This window comes from Mugil cephalus, chromosome 6 (assembly GCF_022458985.1).
Source record: "Mugil cephalus isolate CIBA_MC_2020 chromosome 6, CIBA_Mcephalus_1.1, whole genome shotgun sequence".
NCBI lineage: Eukaryota > Metazoa > Chordata > Actinopteri > Mugiliformes > Mugilidae > Mugil > Mugil cephalus.
This window is the reverse complement of record NC_061775.1, coordinates 9,567,782-9,583,329: the sequence shown is the minus strand read 5'-3', so window position 1 is coordinate 9,583,329 and position 15,548 is coordinate 9,567,782. Positions and strand designations below refer to the sequence as shown.

At 47.2% G+C, this 15,548-nt stretch overlaps 3 protein-coding genes across 5 annotated transcripts; all 3 read left to right on the top strand.

Annotated features, from left to right (window-relative positions):
* Nucleotides 1-83: 83 nt before the first annotated feature.
* On the top strand, nucleotides 84-4,750 carry si:dkeyp-51f12.3 (uncharacterized protein LOC107988041 homolog). 2 transcript variants are annotated; one of them, XM_047588175.1, is made up of 3 exons: nucleotides 84-815; nucleotides 991-1,363; nucleotides 4,591-4,750. In XM_047588175.1, the coding sequence occupies exons 2-3, from the start codon at nucleotides 1,098-1,100 to the stop codon at nucleotides 4,748-4,750; spliced, it is 426 nt and encodes a 141-aa protein (XP_047444131.1). In that variant the 5' UTR covers nucleotides 84-815; nucleotides 991-1,097. The 2 variants fall into 2 exon arrangements, with proteins under 2 accessions (XP_047444131.1, XP_047444130.1); XM_047588174.1 differs by having other exon boundaries at nucleotides 87-815; nucleotides 1,025-1,363.
* A 1,102-nt stretch (nucleotides 4,751-5,852) lies between these two features.
* On the top strand, nucleotides 5,853-7,285 carry bsnd (barttin CLCNK type accessory subunit beta). 2 transcript variants are annotated; one of them, XM_047588178.1, is made up of 3 exons: nucleotides 5,853-6,041; nucleotides 6,143-6,219; nucleotides 6,864-7,285. In XM_047588178.1, the coding sequence occupies exons 1-3, from the start codon at nucleotides 5,865-5,867 to the stop codon at nucleotides 6,973-6,975; spliced, it is 366 nt and encodes a 121-aa protein (XP_047444134.1). In that variant the 5' UTR covers nucleotides 5,853-5,864; the 3' UTR covers nucleotides 6,976-7,285. The 2 variants fall into 2 exon arrangements, with proteins under 2 accessions (XP_047444134.1, XP_047444133.1); XM_047588177.1 differs by having other exon boundaries at nucleotides 6,143-7,285.
* Nucleotides 7,286-8,266: 981 nt separating this feature from the next.
* On the top strand, nucleotides 8,267-15,516 carry pcsk9 (proprotein convertase subtilisin/kexin type 9). Its single transcript, XM_047588173.1, has 12 exons — nucleotides 8,267-8,587; nucleotides 9,073-9,264; nucleotides 10,360-10,492; nucleotides 11,282-11,415; nucleotides 11,503-11,644; nucleotides 11,886-12,082; nucleotides 12,170-12,353; nucleotides 12,442-12,618; nucleotides 12,704-12,852; nucleotides 12,934-13,099; nucleotides 14,484-14,650; nucleotides 15,010-15,516. Exons 1-12 carry the CDS (start codon nucleotides 8,414-8,416, stop codon nucleotides 15,199-15,201), a joined length of 2,007 nt encoding a protein of 668 aa, XP_047444129.1. The 5' UTR covers nucleotides 8,267-8,413; the 3' UTR covers nucleotides 15,202-15,516.
* Nucleotides 15,517-15,548: the final 32 nt, after the last annotated feature.

Here is a 15,548-nt window from a genome sequence, read left to right as displayed (position 1 = left end):
AAACAATCTGAATGTCAGAATGTCAACACCTTTAAGACATTATAGAGAAACAGTGGACTTCAGGAAACATCTTTAAGGGGGCCAAATGACAGATTTGGGATGACTACGCGCGGGCGTGCGGCCTCTTCAGCTTATTCGTGATCAATAAAGTAATATTAAACCAGTCATTTCCTCCTCCATTTAGAGTAGGCAGGGCTCATCCTGCTCCACCCCCAGCAGTGGTCCGGAGCAGCCTACAATCAACCATTCTGCTTTTACGCAGAGATTCTCGCTTCGTGTGGGACTGTAATTCTTCTCCTTGTACAAACAGCTTGCCTAAACAGAGGCCAAGTGACAGTGTTCAGACGGTGCGCACGCCCTGCCCTCCATTCGTCGTCACTGAAACCCTTCCTCATTAAAAAAAAAAAAAAAAAAGCCAAAAAAAAAAAAAAAACCCTCAACACTTCCTCACAGCGCACGTCTCTGCTCCTGCTGCTGCGGCCAGATGAAAATCTCCCAGTACGCGGCCCACATGCGACGCCAACTCCTACCCAGCAGATTTTCGGTGCGGTAATAGCCCTCTCCACAACACCGGATATGCGTTTCTGAGGAGAGCAAAGCGCCAGAGGAGCACATCATGAGAAAAGAGGCGGATTTGCAAGATAAACGGGCTGAGCCGGACAGACTGTTTTTCCCCAGTTTTTTTTTCCAGGGCTCGGGAGAACGCCTGACGGGGATCACAGAGAGAGTTAGAGTTAATGACAAGGAGAAGAGTGATGGTCAAGCTTTCAGCCCACGCATCAGCTGAACAGCTCCTCACCGCGACTTCTTATCAGGTAGAGAGAGGATCGATGTTTATTCCTACGCGCACAGGCGCACACGCAGAGATGTTTTACATGTTGCACATATCCCTGTTGTTTCGCACTAAAGTCGGTTCCTTTTTTGATTGGTGCTCTCTTCCTTGTTTTCTCCCTCCAGTCTCAGCGTGCGCACATTTTTTTTTTTTTGCAGTTGTAGACTGAGTCCTGCCTTGTCTCTCCTGCAGACTGACTGTGGCTGAGGTGGAGGTGAGGAGTATCTGGAAGTCCTAGAACTCCTAGAAGGCAGGAGCTCTGGAGATGCCGGTCAGCCAGGGCACGCTGATCTACCTGGGTGTACTGCTGATCACTGCTGGAGCGGTCATGATCTTTGGCGTTGGCTTGCACTACCAGTCCGTCCTGCTGTTTATATTTGGGCTCCTCCTGGGCCTGGGCGGCATTGGCCTGCTTATTAGTGGACTCTGCATGGCCAAGAGGAATCTCCAGGTAGCAGTGCCCGGACACTTCCTCCTGCACCCCCGGACGGGCACACGCTTCAGCCCGCAGCAGGCCCTGGCCATACAAAGGTACACATGCACAAAGTCTTTTTGGCAGCAGAGGAGGGAAACAGGCTTGTGATCATTCAGACAAGCTCAGTTTTGGGTTTATTATTTTTCACCTTTTTTTTTTATTTTGCGTGGGACGGCGTGAGTCAACGGTTCCCAATGATCAGTGGGATCCTTGAATGAATCAGAGGGATCAGGATAGAAAAGTGGAACATATTTTATTTAGGTTTTCCACATGGAAATACTTGATAGCTTCATTTGTTCGAGCCTACAAAATATTCAAATAGACACAAAACATGTGGCAGCGCCACACTGAGAATCAGGAGCCAACAGCATGAAAAGTCCCAGCAGTTCAGTAAGGTTATACGAGGTGCTAATGTCAGCATGCTAACATGCTTACAATGCCAGTAGTCAGCAGGTGTAACATGTTCACTCTCTCAGATGACAGTCTTTGCATGCTGAGGTGTTCCAATTAGCCTCCCAACAGTACTGTCGTCTGATGGAGTGTTACAGCTCCTTCTGGATTACTGTATGAGTTAACAAACAGTGACATTTGTTGTACACTCTAAAAAGTGTATTTGTGTAGTAGTAATGTAATGCTTTGCATGAATCTCACTCAGTTTTCTGCTTTCGTGGATTACATAAATTGAAATTACACTTTGTTCGATTAACCTGCTATTCTTATTCAAGTCAAAGTGTTTGAGATAAGTTTCTTTAGGTGTCGTGTTTGTGCGTCTGAGGTCATGATATTTTTTCAGATTTTCTCGGCCCCTTTTGGCTTTTTTTTTGTCCTGAAAGCCAGGGTGTACCCCGCCTCTCACCCGATGACTATAAAAGCTACCTTTCCTGAAACCATACTATCAGGTTGTAAGGTTTTTACTTTTGGAAAAAAGCACTCAAATTATAAACAGGATCTGACTCAAATCAATTCAAAAAATTAAAACTTAAACTGAAAAAATTGACAAATTGCATGTTACCAATTGAAGTAACTTTTTTAAGTGGGTCCAACAACTTTTCAGTGTGGTGTTATCTGTATTTTAGAATTGAATTGAAGTGTAGGAGCTGAAAGCAGTGTTGCAAGTTGGTGCAAACAGTGAAGTGAGCTTATAAACTAGCCGAACGACACAAAAGTCTGGTTTAGTTGAAGAGTATGGTGCTTAGAGAAGTTGATGCCTGTGCTGTGGTGTGTCGCCACTGTTCTAATAAACGGTGATCAACAGTTATGTTCACTGTAATCACTGCAGAGAAGACATCGGTAGTAGATGTTTTATAGGTCGATCAGTAGGGAGCTTTCTGTGCTCGTCAGGCCGCTGGGACGTGTAAACATCGAAACGCATTCCATATCACCGAGGCCAATCAACAGCGGTTGCGGTAGGTGTTGCTGCACAGCGTAGTCACAGGAAGACTTTCCGCTCTTTTCAGTACACTCCTCGCTTTCTTTCTCCTTGTCCTCACAAAACCTAACAGTACAGTAATCACCAAGATCCCTCAAAGCCACAAGTGGGTCTCATGTTGTGGCTATAGTGGGAGAATTATTGCGACGGACGGCGGTCCATCTGATAGTTGCGGATATGTTTCAGCCTGGTCTGAAGCGCCGGAGCAGCTCCACCACCAACAGGCAGGAAAAACCCTGGCACAGAGAACAATGGGCACAGAAAAGCCTTTTTCTCTGTAGATAAGCCAACACTGCTGCTTTTCAGGCTTCCCTGGTGTTGCTCGAGATAAATCAGCACACTTACTGACAAATACCAGAGCACGGCATCCAGTGGTTCGGGTTGTTGAATAGTTCTCTCTGACACATTAGTTATAGTGCGGAGTCTGACACAGACCAGTGAAGCACATTGGAATTCTGAACTCATATGCTGAGGAGGGGGGAAAGCAACAGATCTTCTGATTATGGACTGATTACACAAGTACAATGGAGAAAACAGCAGACACATGCATGTGGCAGTCAGACTCCCCCTGGCACCGGCGTAGGTGATCCGCGATAGCCTGTGAATTTAAACAAGGTACGCTCTGCTCAAAAGCCGGCGCCGTGGAAGACAGACGCCAAGAGCACGGGTTTCGTCATGAAGACTTTTTCTGCCTCCAGACACAGACAGGACGCAGACTGATGACTGTAAAGTACGGATAAAAGCTCTGTTTGAGGGATTACAAACTGTTGAAATGCACGCTCAATTTACAGTAAGCCAAATGTGCGAGGCCGAACCACAGACAGTATTTTCTACTGGGGGAGTTGGGCGCGATTGCTGGAAGTTGAAATGCATTAGTGGAAAAGCCGCGAGTAAAGGAGCAGCTGCCGGGAGAGGAGTTTGTCGAGCAAAAGTGAGCGAAAGCGTAACCCCCGGAAAAGGCTCGCTTGTTTGGTGTGTGGGAGCAGAAAGGTGTGGAGGTGTGAGGTGAAGAGCAGGCACTAGGTGGAAATCGGCCGCTGAGTTAAAATCTGCGAAAAAGGCGGAAGTCAAGGTCACAAGAGTTTGCGATGGAAGGAGCTGGAGCGTAAATAAGTGAGCACTGACGAATGAGTGTTGAAATGTACACAATGAAAGGAGTTCACTAAAGTGTCTGGAAGGCATAAGATTGTTGAAATGTTCACTGGATGGAAACAAATGGCACTACGGAATCAATTTTGTAATATTTTATATTATTCATGTGTGATGTCGTGGTGCACCCGAGGAGCAGCGGCTCCCCTCCTGTTTCTGTTTATATAACGACAATAAAAATTCTATTCTTCTAAATGCTGAGAGGAGTTTATGTGTGAGACAAATGGTGCAGTGCATTCGTCTAGGTCCTAGTGCTGTCTAAATTTTACTCACAGAAAAGGCTGAGTATCCATTTAGGTGCTTAAAGCAGTGGACGTGCTAAATGAATAATGGCAGTAATGGCTGTTGTGGTCTGCGTTACCGTTCCTGGAGACATGGCTGTCACAGACTACAGTTACACCATGTCTACGGTGTAGACTGTGAACAAAGCTTAAATGCTGAAGTGTTACCTAAATTTCAATCACTGAAAAGGCCGAGTCAGTTGAACTGCTGAAAGCACTGGAAGCGTTCATGCGAACACCGAGCAGAGCTTATGTACAGGCTGAAAGTCGCAAAAAAAGGCAGTTGACTTAAAAGTTTCCCCCCGTGGAGAAATGTTATTAGCTGAACACTTCAACTGCTGAAAGCAGGAAGTCGAGCATCGGCTGAAATGTGAACCCCAGAAGTGTTTAATTTCCCACTGCCTCTCTGGCTTCCTGTTTTCAGGAGGCTGGACCGAATTCGTCGGGAGATGTCGGCGGACTCCGTCAGCAGGACGCCGGATCCGGAGCCCTCCCTGCCTTCCACCCCTCCGCCGTGGACGATGGAGCCGCCCCCGTCCTACGACACGGTGATGAAGAGCCAGGAGCAGAGCGAGCAGCTTTAACCCCCCCACCCCCACCCCCACCCCACCGGTGCACGTCCCGCATTCATGTCAGTGCCTTTCGGGCTTCCGTTTTCCAGCGAGAACCTTGAGCGAACGATCGGTGCTATCAGTGAAGCGCGCTGTCGCCGGCCTCTCCTGTGCCTTAAGGCAGCCACGCTGCTCCCAAACACAAGCCAAACAGCAGGGAAAGACTGCAGCCGGACAAAGATTTAATGTTCGTACGGACCGGGGCACCGGTGCAGCCTCCACGTCCACCCACCACGTGTGCGTGACTGACTGGGAAAGTAATCGAAGTGATTACTACAAGTGCTTCACTCTGCGCCCTAAGGGCCTTTCTTGAGACCAGGAATGATCTATCAACAAGGTTTATGTTAATGGAAAGGCAGCAAGTCTCTTGTAGAAACCCAATTAAGATATTTTATTGGTCTGCCAGTGACCTACTACTGTGGCTGCTACGCACTCTTATGATAAGAACTTTCCTTACAGCTGCACTTACTCCAGTTCTGTTGTTTGTTCCAGTGCATTAAGTGCCTTAACCAGTGACAGCAGAATGTTAACAGCACAGTGTTATTCATCGCTTTGTATCCACTGTTTGCAGAATGTCCACTGTATAATTGTGTTGTGATGTTCCTATAAACGTGTGTTAATGAATAGCTACAGAGCTCTCAGAGGGTTGCTCGACTCCTACGAATAATGAGCTGTTTATCCAATAGAAAGGAACCTTGGAAGGACAGAGAAGATAAATATCTACTTTTTGTGTGTGTGTGTGTGTGTGTGTGTGTGTGTGTGTGTGTGTGTGTTCAAACCAAGCAAATGTAAACACTCACTCAGGTACTCAGTACTGCTCAGGAGCCGAGTAGATTCAGCAGCTAGCGGCAAGGTGACCTATCAGGTGCACACACACACACACACACACACACCTGCAATTTTATACCTGACCTGGTGGGCTGTCTGCAGGCTGTAATAAGCAGCAGAGTGGAACCCTAACAGCCTTTTTCTCCACCCTCACCTTCAAGCCCTGACACAGACCAACACAGAGTCTTTCCCCGCTGCTCGACAGGTGTCTCAGTTTCAAGTCCGCACAGAGCTCCACGCAGCAGCCGCGGCCGAAGCGATGACGGAGGGGAAACCGTACCGGTACGGCCTGATAGTGGCGGGGCTGAGCGTGGCAGCAGTCGGCCTCTTCATCATGACGCAGGAGCGGCCCCACGTCTACGCCACCATGTGCGCTCTGGGCATCGTCATGGTGTGTGTCGGGACCGCGTGGAGCCTGTGCCAGTGCTATCCTAAGGTAGACAGCACAGTGCGGGCGTCGGGTTGGGGGGTGGTGGTGGGGGTAGAGACGCTGCCAAGAGGAAATAGATTTGGTAATGGATGGTGTGTACTTGTCAGGTCATTGTGGCTCCTAGGAACCAGGAGAAAAGCAGAGCAGATCTAGTGCGCGCTGCAGCCGAAGGAAAAGATGAAAGGTACTGTCCTGCACACACTCACACAGCGCATCCTAAATGGGCCACACACAAGTGGGTGCTCGTGGACGTCTTAATGATTCCCGGTGGCCTGTCTGTGGATCTCAGATTGCTAAGTGACCATCTCGCTGTGGGTGAACAGTAGTGATGTGTCTAGGAAAGGCTGGGAGGGTCGGCGCTGATTCACTGTAGATGCTCGTTTTATTATCTTCAAGTCTTTGCTTAATGGAGAGAGGTTGTTAGAAGTGGAAGGCGGCTAAAAGGAGAGATGTTGACCTAAAGGTCGTGACTGAATGGGGCCGATTAGCTGGAAACACGAGGACGCGAGGCCGTTAATTGTTCCTTTGATTAAAGCACTCGAGGCTCATTTATTAGGAGTGGCCAGTGGTTGGAGAGGGGTGTCGTGCTCGCGCGGCTCCGGCGCGAGTGAGTGTTTGTTATTAAATTAGCTTTCAGCAGCCAGATAAAGAGGTGCGCGCTCAGCGAAACTTCGCCTCTGAAGCAAGAAGTAAGAAAATGAGGACAAAATGTTGGAGCACTACTTCTATTTCTGTCCATCCCCGCTACTCCCTGCTCCTCCTCCTCTTCCTCCTCCTCCTCCTCCCCCTCCTCCTCCCCCACCTCCCTCCTTTTCGAATTCATCTTAGGCGCGCTGAGGCTCTGCCAGGTTTTGGTGGCCAAAAGTCGGGGAGTAGCACACTTCTCCCCGAGGCCCTAAAGAGTCAGTGTCACAGCTGTCCAGCACTGCATCTGGTCTGAGGGACGGACACCGCTGTCACAGGACACATCACTGACACAATGCTGCTCTCAGGACGGGGACGAGAGCCTCTGGTGCCGGCGTCGCACACACACATGACGTTGTTTGTATTATTTTATACAGGGAAATAACTGACTATGTATTATTTTGAAGTGGTTAATAAAGCTGAATATGTGTTATGTATTGGTCCCAGAAGATGGCACTATTCACAATATGCCAAAGAAAGAAAGACTGAGAAAATGTGTGAGTGTGTGTTCTTGTTTTTATGCAGAAGTCAGTTGTTCATTAAATACTTTTGAGGACATTCTATCATTGTGGGGCCTCGCGGGTTTTTGATAGTTAGAACCTGTTAACCCTTGGTTTTTGGGACACTGGTTGCAATTAGGTTGGGGTTAGAATTAGAGGAATGCGAAAAGAGAAACAGAAATTTCAGTCCACACGTGGGAAAGCAGTCCACACGTGGGACAGTGAGTTTGACAATAATTGAATATAATGCCACTTTCTTGAAAGTGTTGCATGGAGGAGGTGAATTCCAAAAAAAAAAAAAAAAAAGAAAACATCCTTCATTTCCCATAGTTAGGCTTTAGTTCCTCCTTTATTAAAGATAAAGACTAGAATCACTTGATCCTACACCTGACTGAAAATACTGATCTCACCCTGGTTATATTAGTTTGTCAGACTTAGCTGAGAAGTAGCCTACTCCGTCATTAAGAGTGAAGTGATCAGGTTGTGTGTGAAACCAACAACAACAACAACAACAAAAAGAGTTAAAGTTTGTGCTCCTCTTTATAACTTGTTTTGCTGCAGTTTAATATGGAGTCTGTAGTTTTGTGGTGCATCCTGCGCCTCTGAACCAACTGTTTAAACAGACTGGGCTACAATCAAATTAAATTATTAATTAAAAAAAAAATAAACCACAGATACTCGTGCGATTAACAGGATCCCCCTTCTTTGCGCACAATAAGCACGAGCGGCGAAACAAACTTAGGCCCGCACTTCCACGCATAACTCATCTTGTTCACATTAAGTGCAGTAAAACGGCATCAGCACATCAGCTGGAGCTGAGAGGACGTGTTTTCTCAGATTGACATGCAATAATTACAGGGTGGTTTCGGGGGGAGCATGAAACATGACTCCTCCACAGTGAGAGGTGTTTTTAACCGAGGACAATCATTCGATACAAAAGCAGTGGCGTGAGCCGCGGAGACGTCACCAGTCTCCGCCTTAAATTATAAGAATCAATTGTTTGATTTTTTTCCCTCCTCAAAATCAGAATAGATGCTTGGAGACGTTATCCGAGTGTCGGGCACACTGGGCGCGCGGCGGTCGGAGACAGTGTCACATCTGGACAAGTCAGGCTGAAATTAAAACTCTCATCAGTGCTGCGGTTTAGTATTTACCCTGATCATTTTACTGGGAACCGCTCAAGAGGTGTGAAGAATGCGTCGCACCTCCGGCTGGTTTGGCTGGGCGCTGTGTCTGTGCGCATCTTTGGCCGTGTGCGCGCAGGACTACCCCGAGGACGGCGAGATGATCTTGGACCCGAGCCTCGAGGACGGGACTCAGTCTGAAACCGGAGCGGAGCCCGCTGCTGAGTTCCTCAGGTGCAACAAGGTAAAAAAAAGAAAGAAAAAAGGCGCAACCACTGCGTCAGAGGCTTCATAGCGCATCTCCTCTATTTAAGTCATTATCATCAGCATGAGTGTAGTGCACATTTTACTCATTGTTAATGGAGGATTCCTCACCATGATGCGCAATAATTAACCTGGGTATCGCAGTCTTTTAGAAGAAAGAATTTGGTCAAACGAACAATGGTTTATCCAGTTAAAAAATGTTGACAAGAAATACACATCAACCCCCAGTTACATGTGCGCTCACTCCCCAGAAATTCCCCCAGAAAATTAACTGTCACACAGGCTGCACATTCCCTGTTATGTCTGTAAAACAGTGCTAAAAATATAACATTGATCGACTATTGCAGAGGATTAAGTAACATTTAAATAAGACAAAAAAAAGTTTTTTCTTGAGCGTGCCTCATTTCTCTTGCATGGAGACGCGCAGATCACCTGTCACTGTATGTCCTTTGCTCTGTACCCCAGGCGGCATGGCGCATGCCTGGTCAGTATTTAGTCATACTGCGACAGGGGACGCACGAGTCTCACGTCCAGAGGACCATCAGTAGGCTGCGATCCAGGGCAACCAGGAGAGGCCACCCGCTGGAGATCCTGCAGACCTACTCTGGAGCTCTGCGTGGCTTCCTGGTCAAGATGAGTAGCGACGTCCTTTACCTGGTAACTGCTTCACCTGAGGACATGCCCAACAGTAAAGCAAACGATTAATCAGAGTGAGGGCTCGAACAAATACAGTAGCAAGAATATAGGTGAATAAATCCCAGAATCAGAAAAGTTCAGATTTACAATTAATGAGGAGAAAGCGATAAAAAAAAGGGTTCTAGGGTGAACATCTAGACAGGATATTACAGAACGTATGTGGAACCCAACTTTATCCTGAAACAAATCAAAAACATGAAAAACAGTACAAGCCCTGGCCTCCATATTCACTAGATCCTAAACTGATCAAATACCAGAAACCCCTCCATTCAAGCTGCACTAACAACATTTTGTCGCCAGACACCACAGGACACCCTCAGAAGGCCCACATCCATTCTCTGAAGAGTCACGACTGGGGAGACCTACACAATATTAAGCAGGTGGTCGTAATGTAATGCCTGGTGGGTGTCTAGTGACCTAGTGATCCAAATCTAGTAAAAAGTAGTGAAATCAGTCACAGGGTAGATAGAAGGTGCCCTCTCTGGGGGGTTGGTGTATTGTAGGGCCTTCGCCACAAGTTTAAGGTGCTTTATGGTTGTCACTGCAAAATCTGTCAAAGGAGAGCCATCTGGGTCGCCCCCCTTTCTCGTTTATTCACAGGGCTTGTCAAAGGCTTGGCAGCAGCGTTTCATTGCAGCTGTAGTCTGTGGACATTGTGCCTGCTGAGATCAAAACAAAAAGAATCAGATGAGTGAATAATGGCTGCAATTCTGTAGGATATTCAAAGCAGACTAGAGTCTTAAAATGGCGGTGCTGGGGCAAAGAAGTTATTACAAAGAGGTTATTATATGTATCTCTCAACTGGACGTCTCGAGTAGTACTTTAAGAACTTTAAAGTAATCAGTAGATTTGTTGAGACACTGAAAGTTGAAGAAGGTGAAAAAAAAGAAGACCAAGGACAGGACCCTGTTGAACCTCACAGAAAGCATGAAGCGTGGCTGGATGTGGCAACTCCAAACAAGAAACAAACTGATCTAGTTCTGTGTTCTTATTGAGCTGTTAGATTTATTTTTTCCTTCAGATACACAATGAAGTCTTCGTTTGTATTTGTATCAGGTGATGAAGCTCCCTCATGTCCATTACGTAGAGGAGGACTCATCCATCTTTGCCCAGAGCGCCCCCTGGAACCTGCAGAGGTTACTGCTGCCTCATGGCGGCATCTCCGAAAATGGAACCTACAGACCTCCCAGTGAGTCAGTCTCTGTCTCTAACCAAATAAAAACTAAATACTAACTATTAAATAAAAAAGAAGGCAACATAACTTTAGATCTGTACAGATTCATACATTATGTATGACGTTTTTATTACAAAAAGACATTTGGTAGAGTCTCCTCTCTCACTGTATAAAAATGTTAGCAATATAAATTACAGTCTTTGAGCAATAAGTCAAAGAGCTTGACAGGTTTCCTCTCAGCCTAATCTCCGTTAAATGACCAAGCAGTAACTCGACAGTATCCATCACCATGGCAACCTTTAATTGCAGGTGGGCATGCACAGATGTTTCTGTGAACTGATTATACAGTGATCCCTGCACTGTTTACCCAGGAACGACATCTCTGTCAGACCCTGCCACACATTACATCTGACAGCAGCTTCAGGGGAACAGCTCTTATGAAATTGAAGTCATTTTTAACCATAAATGCTAAAGTGTTTAAGTTTACGGATGAAGCTTATTGGACAGTAAACATGAATTTACGGTACAGAAACTCACATACATTACCTGTGCTTTCATAGAGGATCCAGGCTCCAAAAGAACTTCCAGTGAAGTTAAACCCTCATAAAAAGTCCCCTCTGACACTACAACATGAGAACAATTATAATACTAATGAAAAATAAGATTTTATTGAATTTGTCATGTCAAACCATGCTTAATGCTGCTTGACTCCAAGCAATAAAGACCAGCCTCCTGACCTTCAAGCAAAGCTCTCCACCTCCCTTTAGCTTTATGTCCCTTTCACACACTGTCTGCCCCTTTCAGATGATGGAGGGATGGCGGAGGTGTATCTGATGGATGGCAGCGTCCAGACCTCCCACAGGGAGGTTGAAGGACGAGTGCTCATCACAGACTTCGACGACGTCCCTGAGGAGGATGGAGCCAGAGTTCACAGACAGGTGACGCGCACGCAGAAAGCGAACCTGTGCACGTTCGAGACGATACGTCTGTTTGACCGTGATGCCCAAACCTTTCCTCCTCTGCAGGCCAACCAGTGCGACAGTCATGGCACACACGTGGCAGGCGTTGTGACTGGATCGGACTCAGGCGTTGCTCGAGGTGCTGGTGTTAACCTGGTCCGTGTGCTCAACTGTCAGGGGAAGGGGACAGTGTCAGGAGCTCTGGCAGGTAGATCTCCAAGATGTTCAGAGCCAAGCCACATCTCTTGACTTTGTCTAACTAGACCTGACTTACTAGGATAAGTCTTCTTGATCCCTTTTATGCCACCATGAGGTGTGTATCTTTGGGAAAAACATCTATTAAAAGAAGGATTGTGATTCCATACTTTTATTTAATACCAGTTCCCAAATGTCAACCGTTAGCATTTAGCTCAAAACAGTATCTTTCATTTCTGTCCTGTGTCCTTCAGGGATGGAGTACATCAGGGCGACTTTACTTGAACGTCCAGTGGAAGCTGTGATCGTGTTGCTGCCTTTCATCGGTGGCCTCAGCCGCTCATTAAACGCAGCCTGTCGAGATATGGTGGTTAATGGAGCTGTGGTCATCGCCGCAGCAGGGAACTACAGAGACGACGCCTGCCTCTACTCGCCTGCTGCTGAGCCTGAGGTGACCTTATCTTCAGGCTCTCGTGCCCTCTCATACAGGAACCAACCCTCACCTGAACCACGCCTCATTGTCTTTGTGTGTGAGCAGGTGATCACAGTGGGGGCAGTCAACTCAGTGGACCAGCTCATGTCCCAGGGAGCGGGGGGCACCAACTTCGGCCGCTGCGTTGATCTGTTCGCACCTGGAGACGACATTGTCAGCGCCAGCAGTGACTGCAGCACCTGTTTCACCTCTCGCAGTGGAACGTCCCAGGCTGCCGCTCATGCTGCAGGTACACACACGGACACACACACATGCATGAAATACACACAAAGTTGCACAGCATAAATGTGCTATTTGTTTTGTGCGTTAACGTATAGGCGTGGCAGCAGTCATCCTCTCGTCCAGTCAGATTGCGTCACCGGTGCATGTCCTGCAGATGATGCTGCGTTACTCTACCGGCGACACCATCAACTTCCTGTCCCTGTCGGACACACACCGTCTCACCACTCCAAACCTGGTGGCCGCTATGCCTTCTGCCAATGAGACAACTTCAAGTTAGTGACTCAGAACCCTTAATCTCACGCTGAAGCGCGCGGTGTCCATGTGCTGCTCACACTGCGAGCCTATTCCTGTGCGCAGATGGGGAGCTTCTGTGTCGCTCAGTGTGGTCTGAGAGGTCAGGGGACGCAAGCACCGACAGAGCTATCAGCCGCTGTCGCCGGGGGGAGGAAATGATGGGCTGCAGCAGCTACGCTCCTGACGGTGTCCGTGCTGGGGAAACGATCACCGTGAGTTCACCCACACCCGGTATTACCTCTGGAATGATCTCAGTGAAAGATGATGGTAAGTCTCCATCTTTGTGTTCACAGATGAGCGGCGGGCGGATGGAGTGTGCCGCCTTTAACGGGCCGGCGGGTAAAGGCGTGTACGCTGTGGCCCGCTGCTGTGTGATCAGCGGCCTGCAGTGCCAGGTCCATGCTAGTCCTGAGCCGGGACAAGACGCTGTGTGTGTCGGCCCACAGCACCACCTGACCGGTGAGTCACCAGTACAGCCTGCTCACAACTGCAACAAGTGGTGCAGAAACAATGGAGAATTCCAGCTGCTCCCTCTTGAACAAATTACAGCTACTTCATGAAGCTATTAAATTGAACGAGTAGACATGACATGGTTTCAACTTCTACTATTGGTGGCCATGCTCGACAAGCAGTTGCTTCTATTTATACAGTATTTTATTTATCTTAACTATAAGCTCTATGTAATGCAGACCATCCATTATCATCTGAATATCTGAGGCTCCCTTGTGGTGGCAAGTTATTCCCGATGTGCCTCTCCTCAGGAACACAATCCAGTAGTTCTTGAAGGATCCCGTTGTGATATACAATCCCTTCAGGGAATGGTTGACCCTGGGGTCTCCTCCCAGTAAACCTCCAAAGGGAGGCTCCCATGAACCTCAGCTGGTCCCTTTTGGCACAAAGAAGTAGCAGTTCTACTCTGAGCTCCCTCCGGATGTCCGAGCTCCTCATGAGCCCAGCCATCCTACGGAGGCACGCAATTTTAGTCACTCGTATTCACGCTGCCGTCCTTTCTGTGGTTGCACAAAGTTCATGGCCATGGCCTCAGACTTGGAGCTGCTTGCTGAAACCAACGGGACTGCATCATCTGCAGAAATCAGTCTGAGGCAGCCCTGGCAGAGTCCTACATCCACCAGAATCGTGCTGCAAGGAAACCACCATTCAATACAGAGAAAATGCAGCAACCTTTAAAGAGATACTACAACTATAAATAACAAACTGACTTCACTAACATCTAAATAATGACATGGTAGTAAGCACCTACATGAACCATGGTGCCTTGTGACTGTAAATGAGGGAAAATGCACCTTACACCATAATTATTTAACTTATCAGTGAACCTTGGATGTTGACAGATGTTCTACTGGGCACTTGGTCCCCTACCCCCTATTTCCAGACTCAATTCTAAGCTAGGCCACAGTTTCCATTGATGGAGAAATTACTCTGCAAGAGCGCGGATAAGCCTCTTTCCCAGAATGTCTTCCAGTTCCTTTGAATGGATTGGTTGCTGACGTGTTAAAGCCAGCAGAACTAGTATCTCAAGCACAGTGCTGGATATTAACTGCTCTTTAAACCATGTAGCTGAATTTAGAACATCGCCATCACTTATGTTAGTTACCATGGCAATCGCACTGGAAAGAAAATGTAGTCTGGCCGGCATAAATGCCAACTCTGTTGCTGTAAAGAGCAGGTTTTCAAATGCCGTTATAGCGCTCAGATGGTTTTACATTAACCTCCTTGAACTGTCCATCACCCTGGACCACTGAGGATCTCCTTCCTTCCTTGAAAGTGGTAATACCTGTTTCGTTGCTCAAACTTCAGTAACCTGCGACTCATTCTTCTCCAGGGTGCACATCTTGGTCCTCTGCTGACATTGTTCCTGACTCACGCCCCCACCACGGCCATGGGAGTCGCTGCATGGCGAAACACGGAGTCACGTCTCATGCAATATGCTGCCGTGCTCCATCTCTCGAGTGTCACCTGTTGGAAAACGTCTCCGGTGACAAACACCAGGTGAAGAACTTTAGATGCGTCTGTAAAGGTTCTCACTCAGGTCACGGCATATTCAAAGATAAAACTAGTTTGAAGATGTTAAGATGTTTCACCAATCATCCAAGTAGCTTCTTTTGTTCTATATGATATATATATATATATATATATATTTTTTATGAGGAACATCTGTGAGTGGTGCACACATGAAACACATTACCAGGGTTTGCCAGCAACCAGATCCTCACCTGAAATTAGAGGAGTCCTATTTTTGCAAATGAGTCTGTACTCTAGGGACCAACTAATGGCCAACATTGAATGTGAGACATAAGTTTAATCGTATCCCGGACTTTTCCTCTGATAGTGCTGTGGTTCCCTTGCAGGTCGAGGTCTCCTGTCCCTCCGGCTGGACTCTGACAGACTGCAACGCCATCTCTCAGGGCTCGGCTATCTTGGGGCCAGTTGCCAAGGGCAACAGATGCCATGTCCACAGTGCAACAGGAGAGGACGGGGCGGCAGGCGTCGCCGTCTGCTGTCGCATCAGGCCACCGGAGCAAACCGCCACATCTCAGTGATCTGGTCTCACAACTCTGTGGAAACTGCTTTGACTCCCGTCACATCTGTATTTTAACCCCCTTCTGAAGACACTAACCCTTTACACAGCAACACTTTACTGAACGCACCTCTGTAAAACTGACTGTGTGTGTTTCGGTGGTAGGAGTAGTGTGTGATATATATATTGTCTTGATGGAGTTGGAAGTGTGGACTCAACATCCTGTTCGGTATTTTAAAACCACATGACATGCAGTTTGTAAAATGTAATCAAATATTTTTTTATATCTTTTTACATAAAAAGTATAATAAAAAAGATCCTGAGGATATGATTGGAACAACTGCAGAGTATCTTCCTGAAATACTGTAT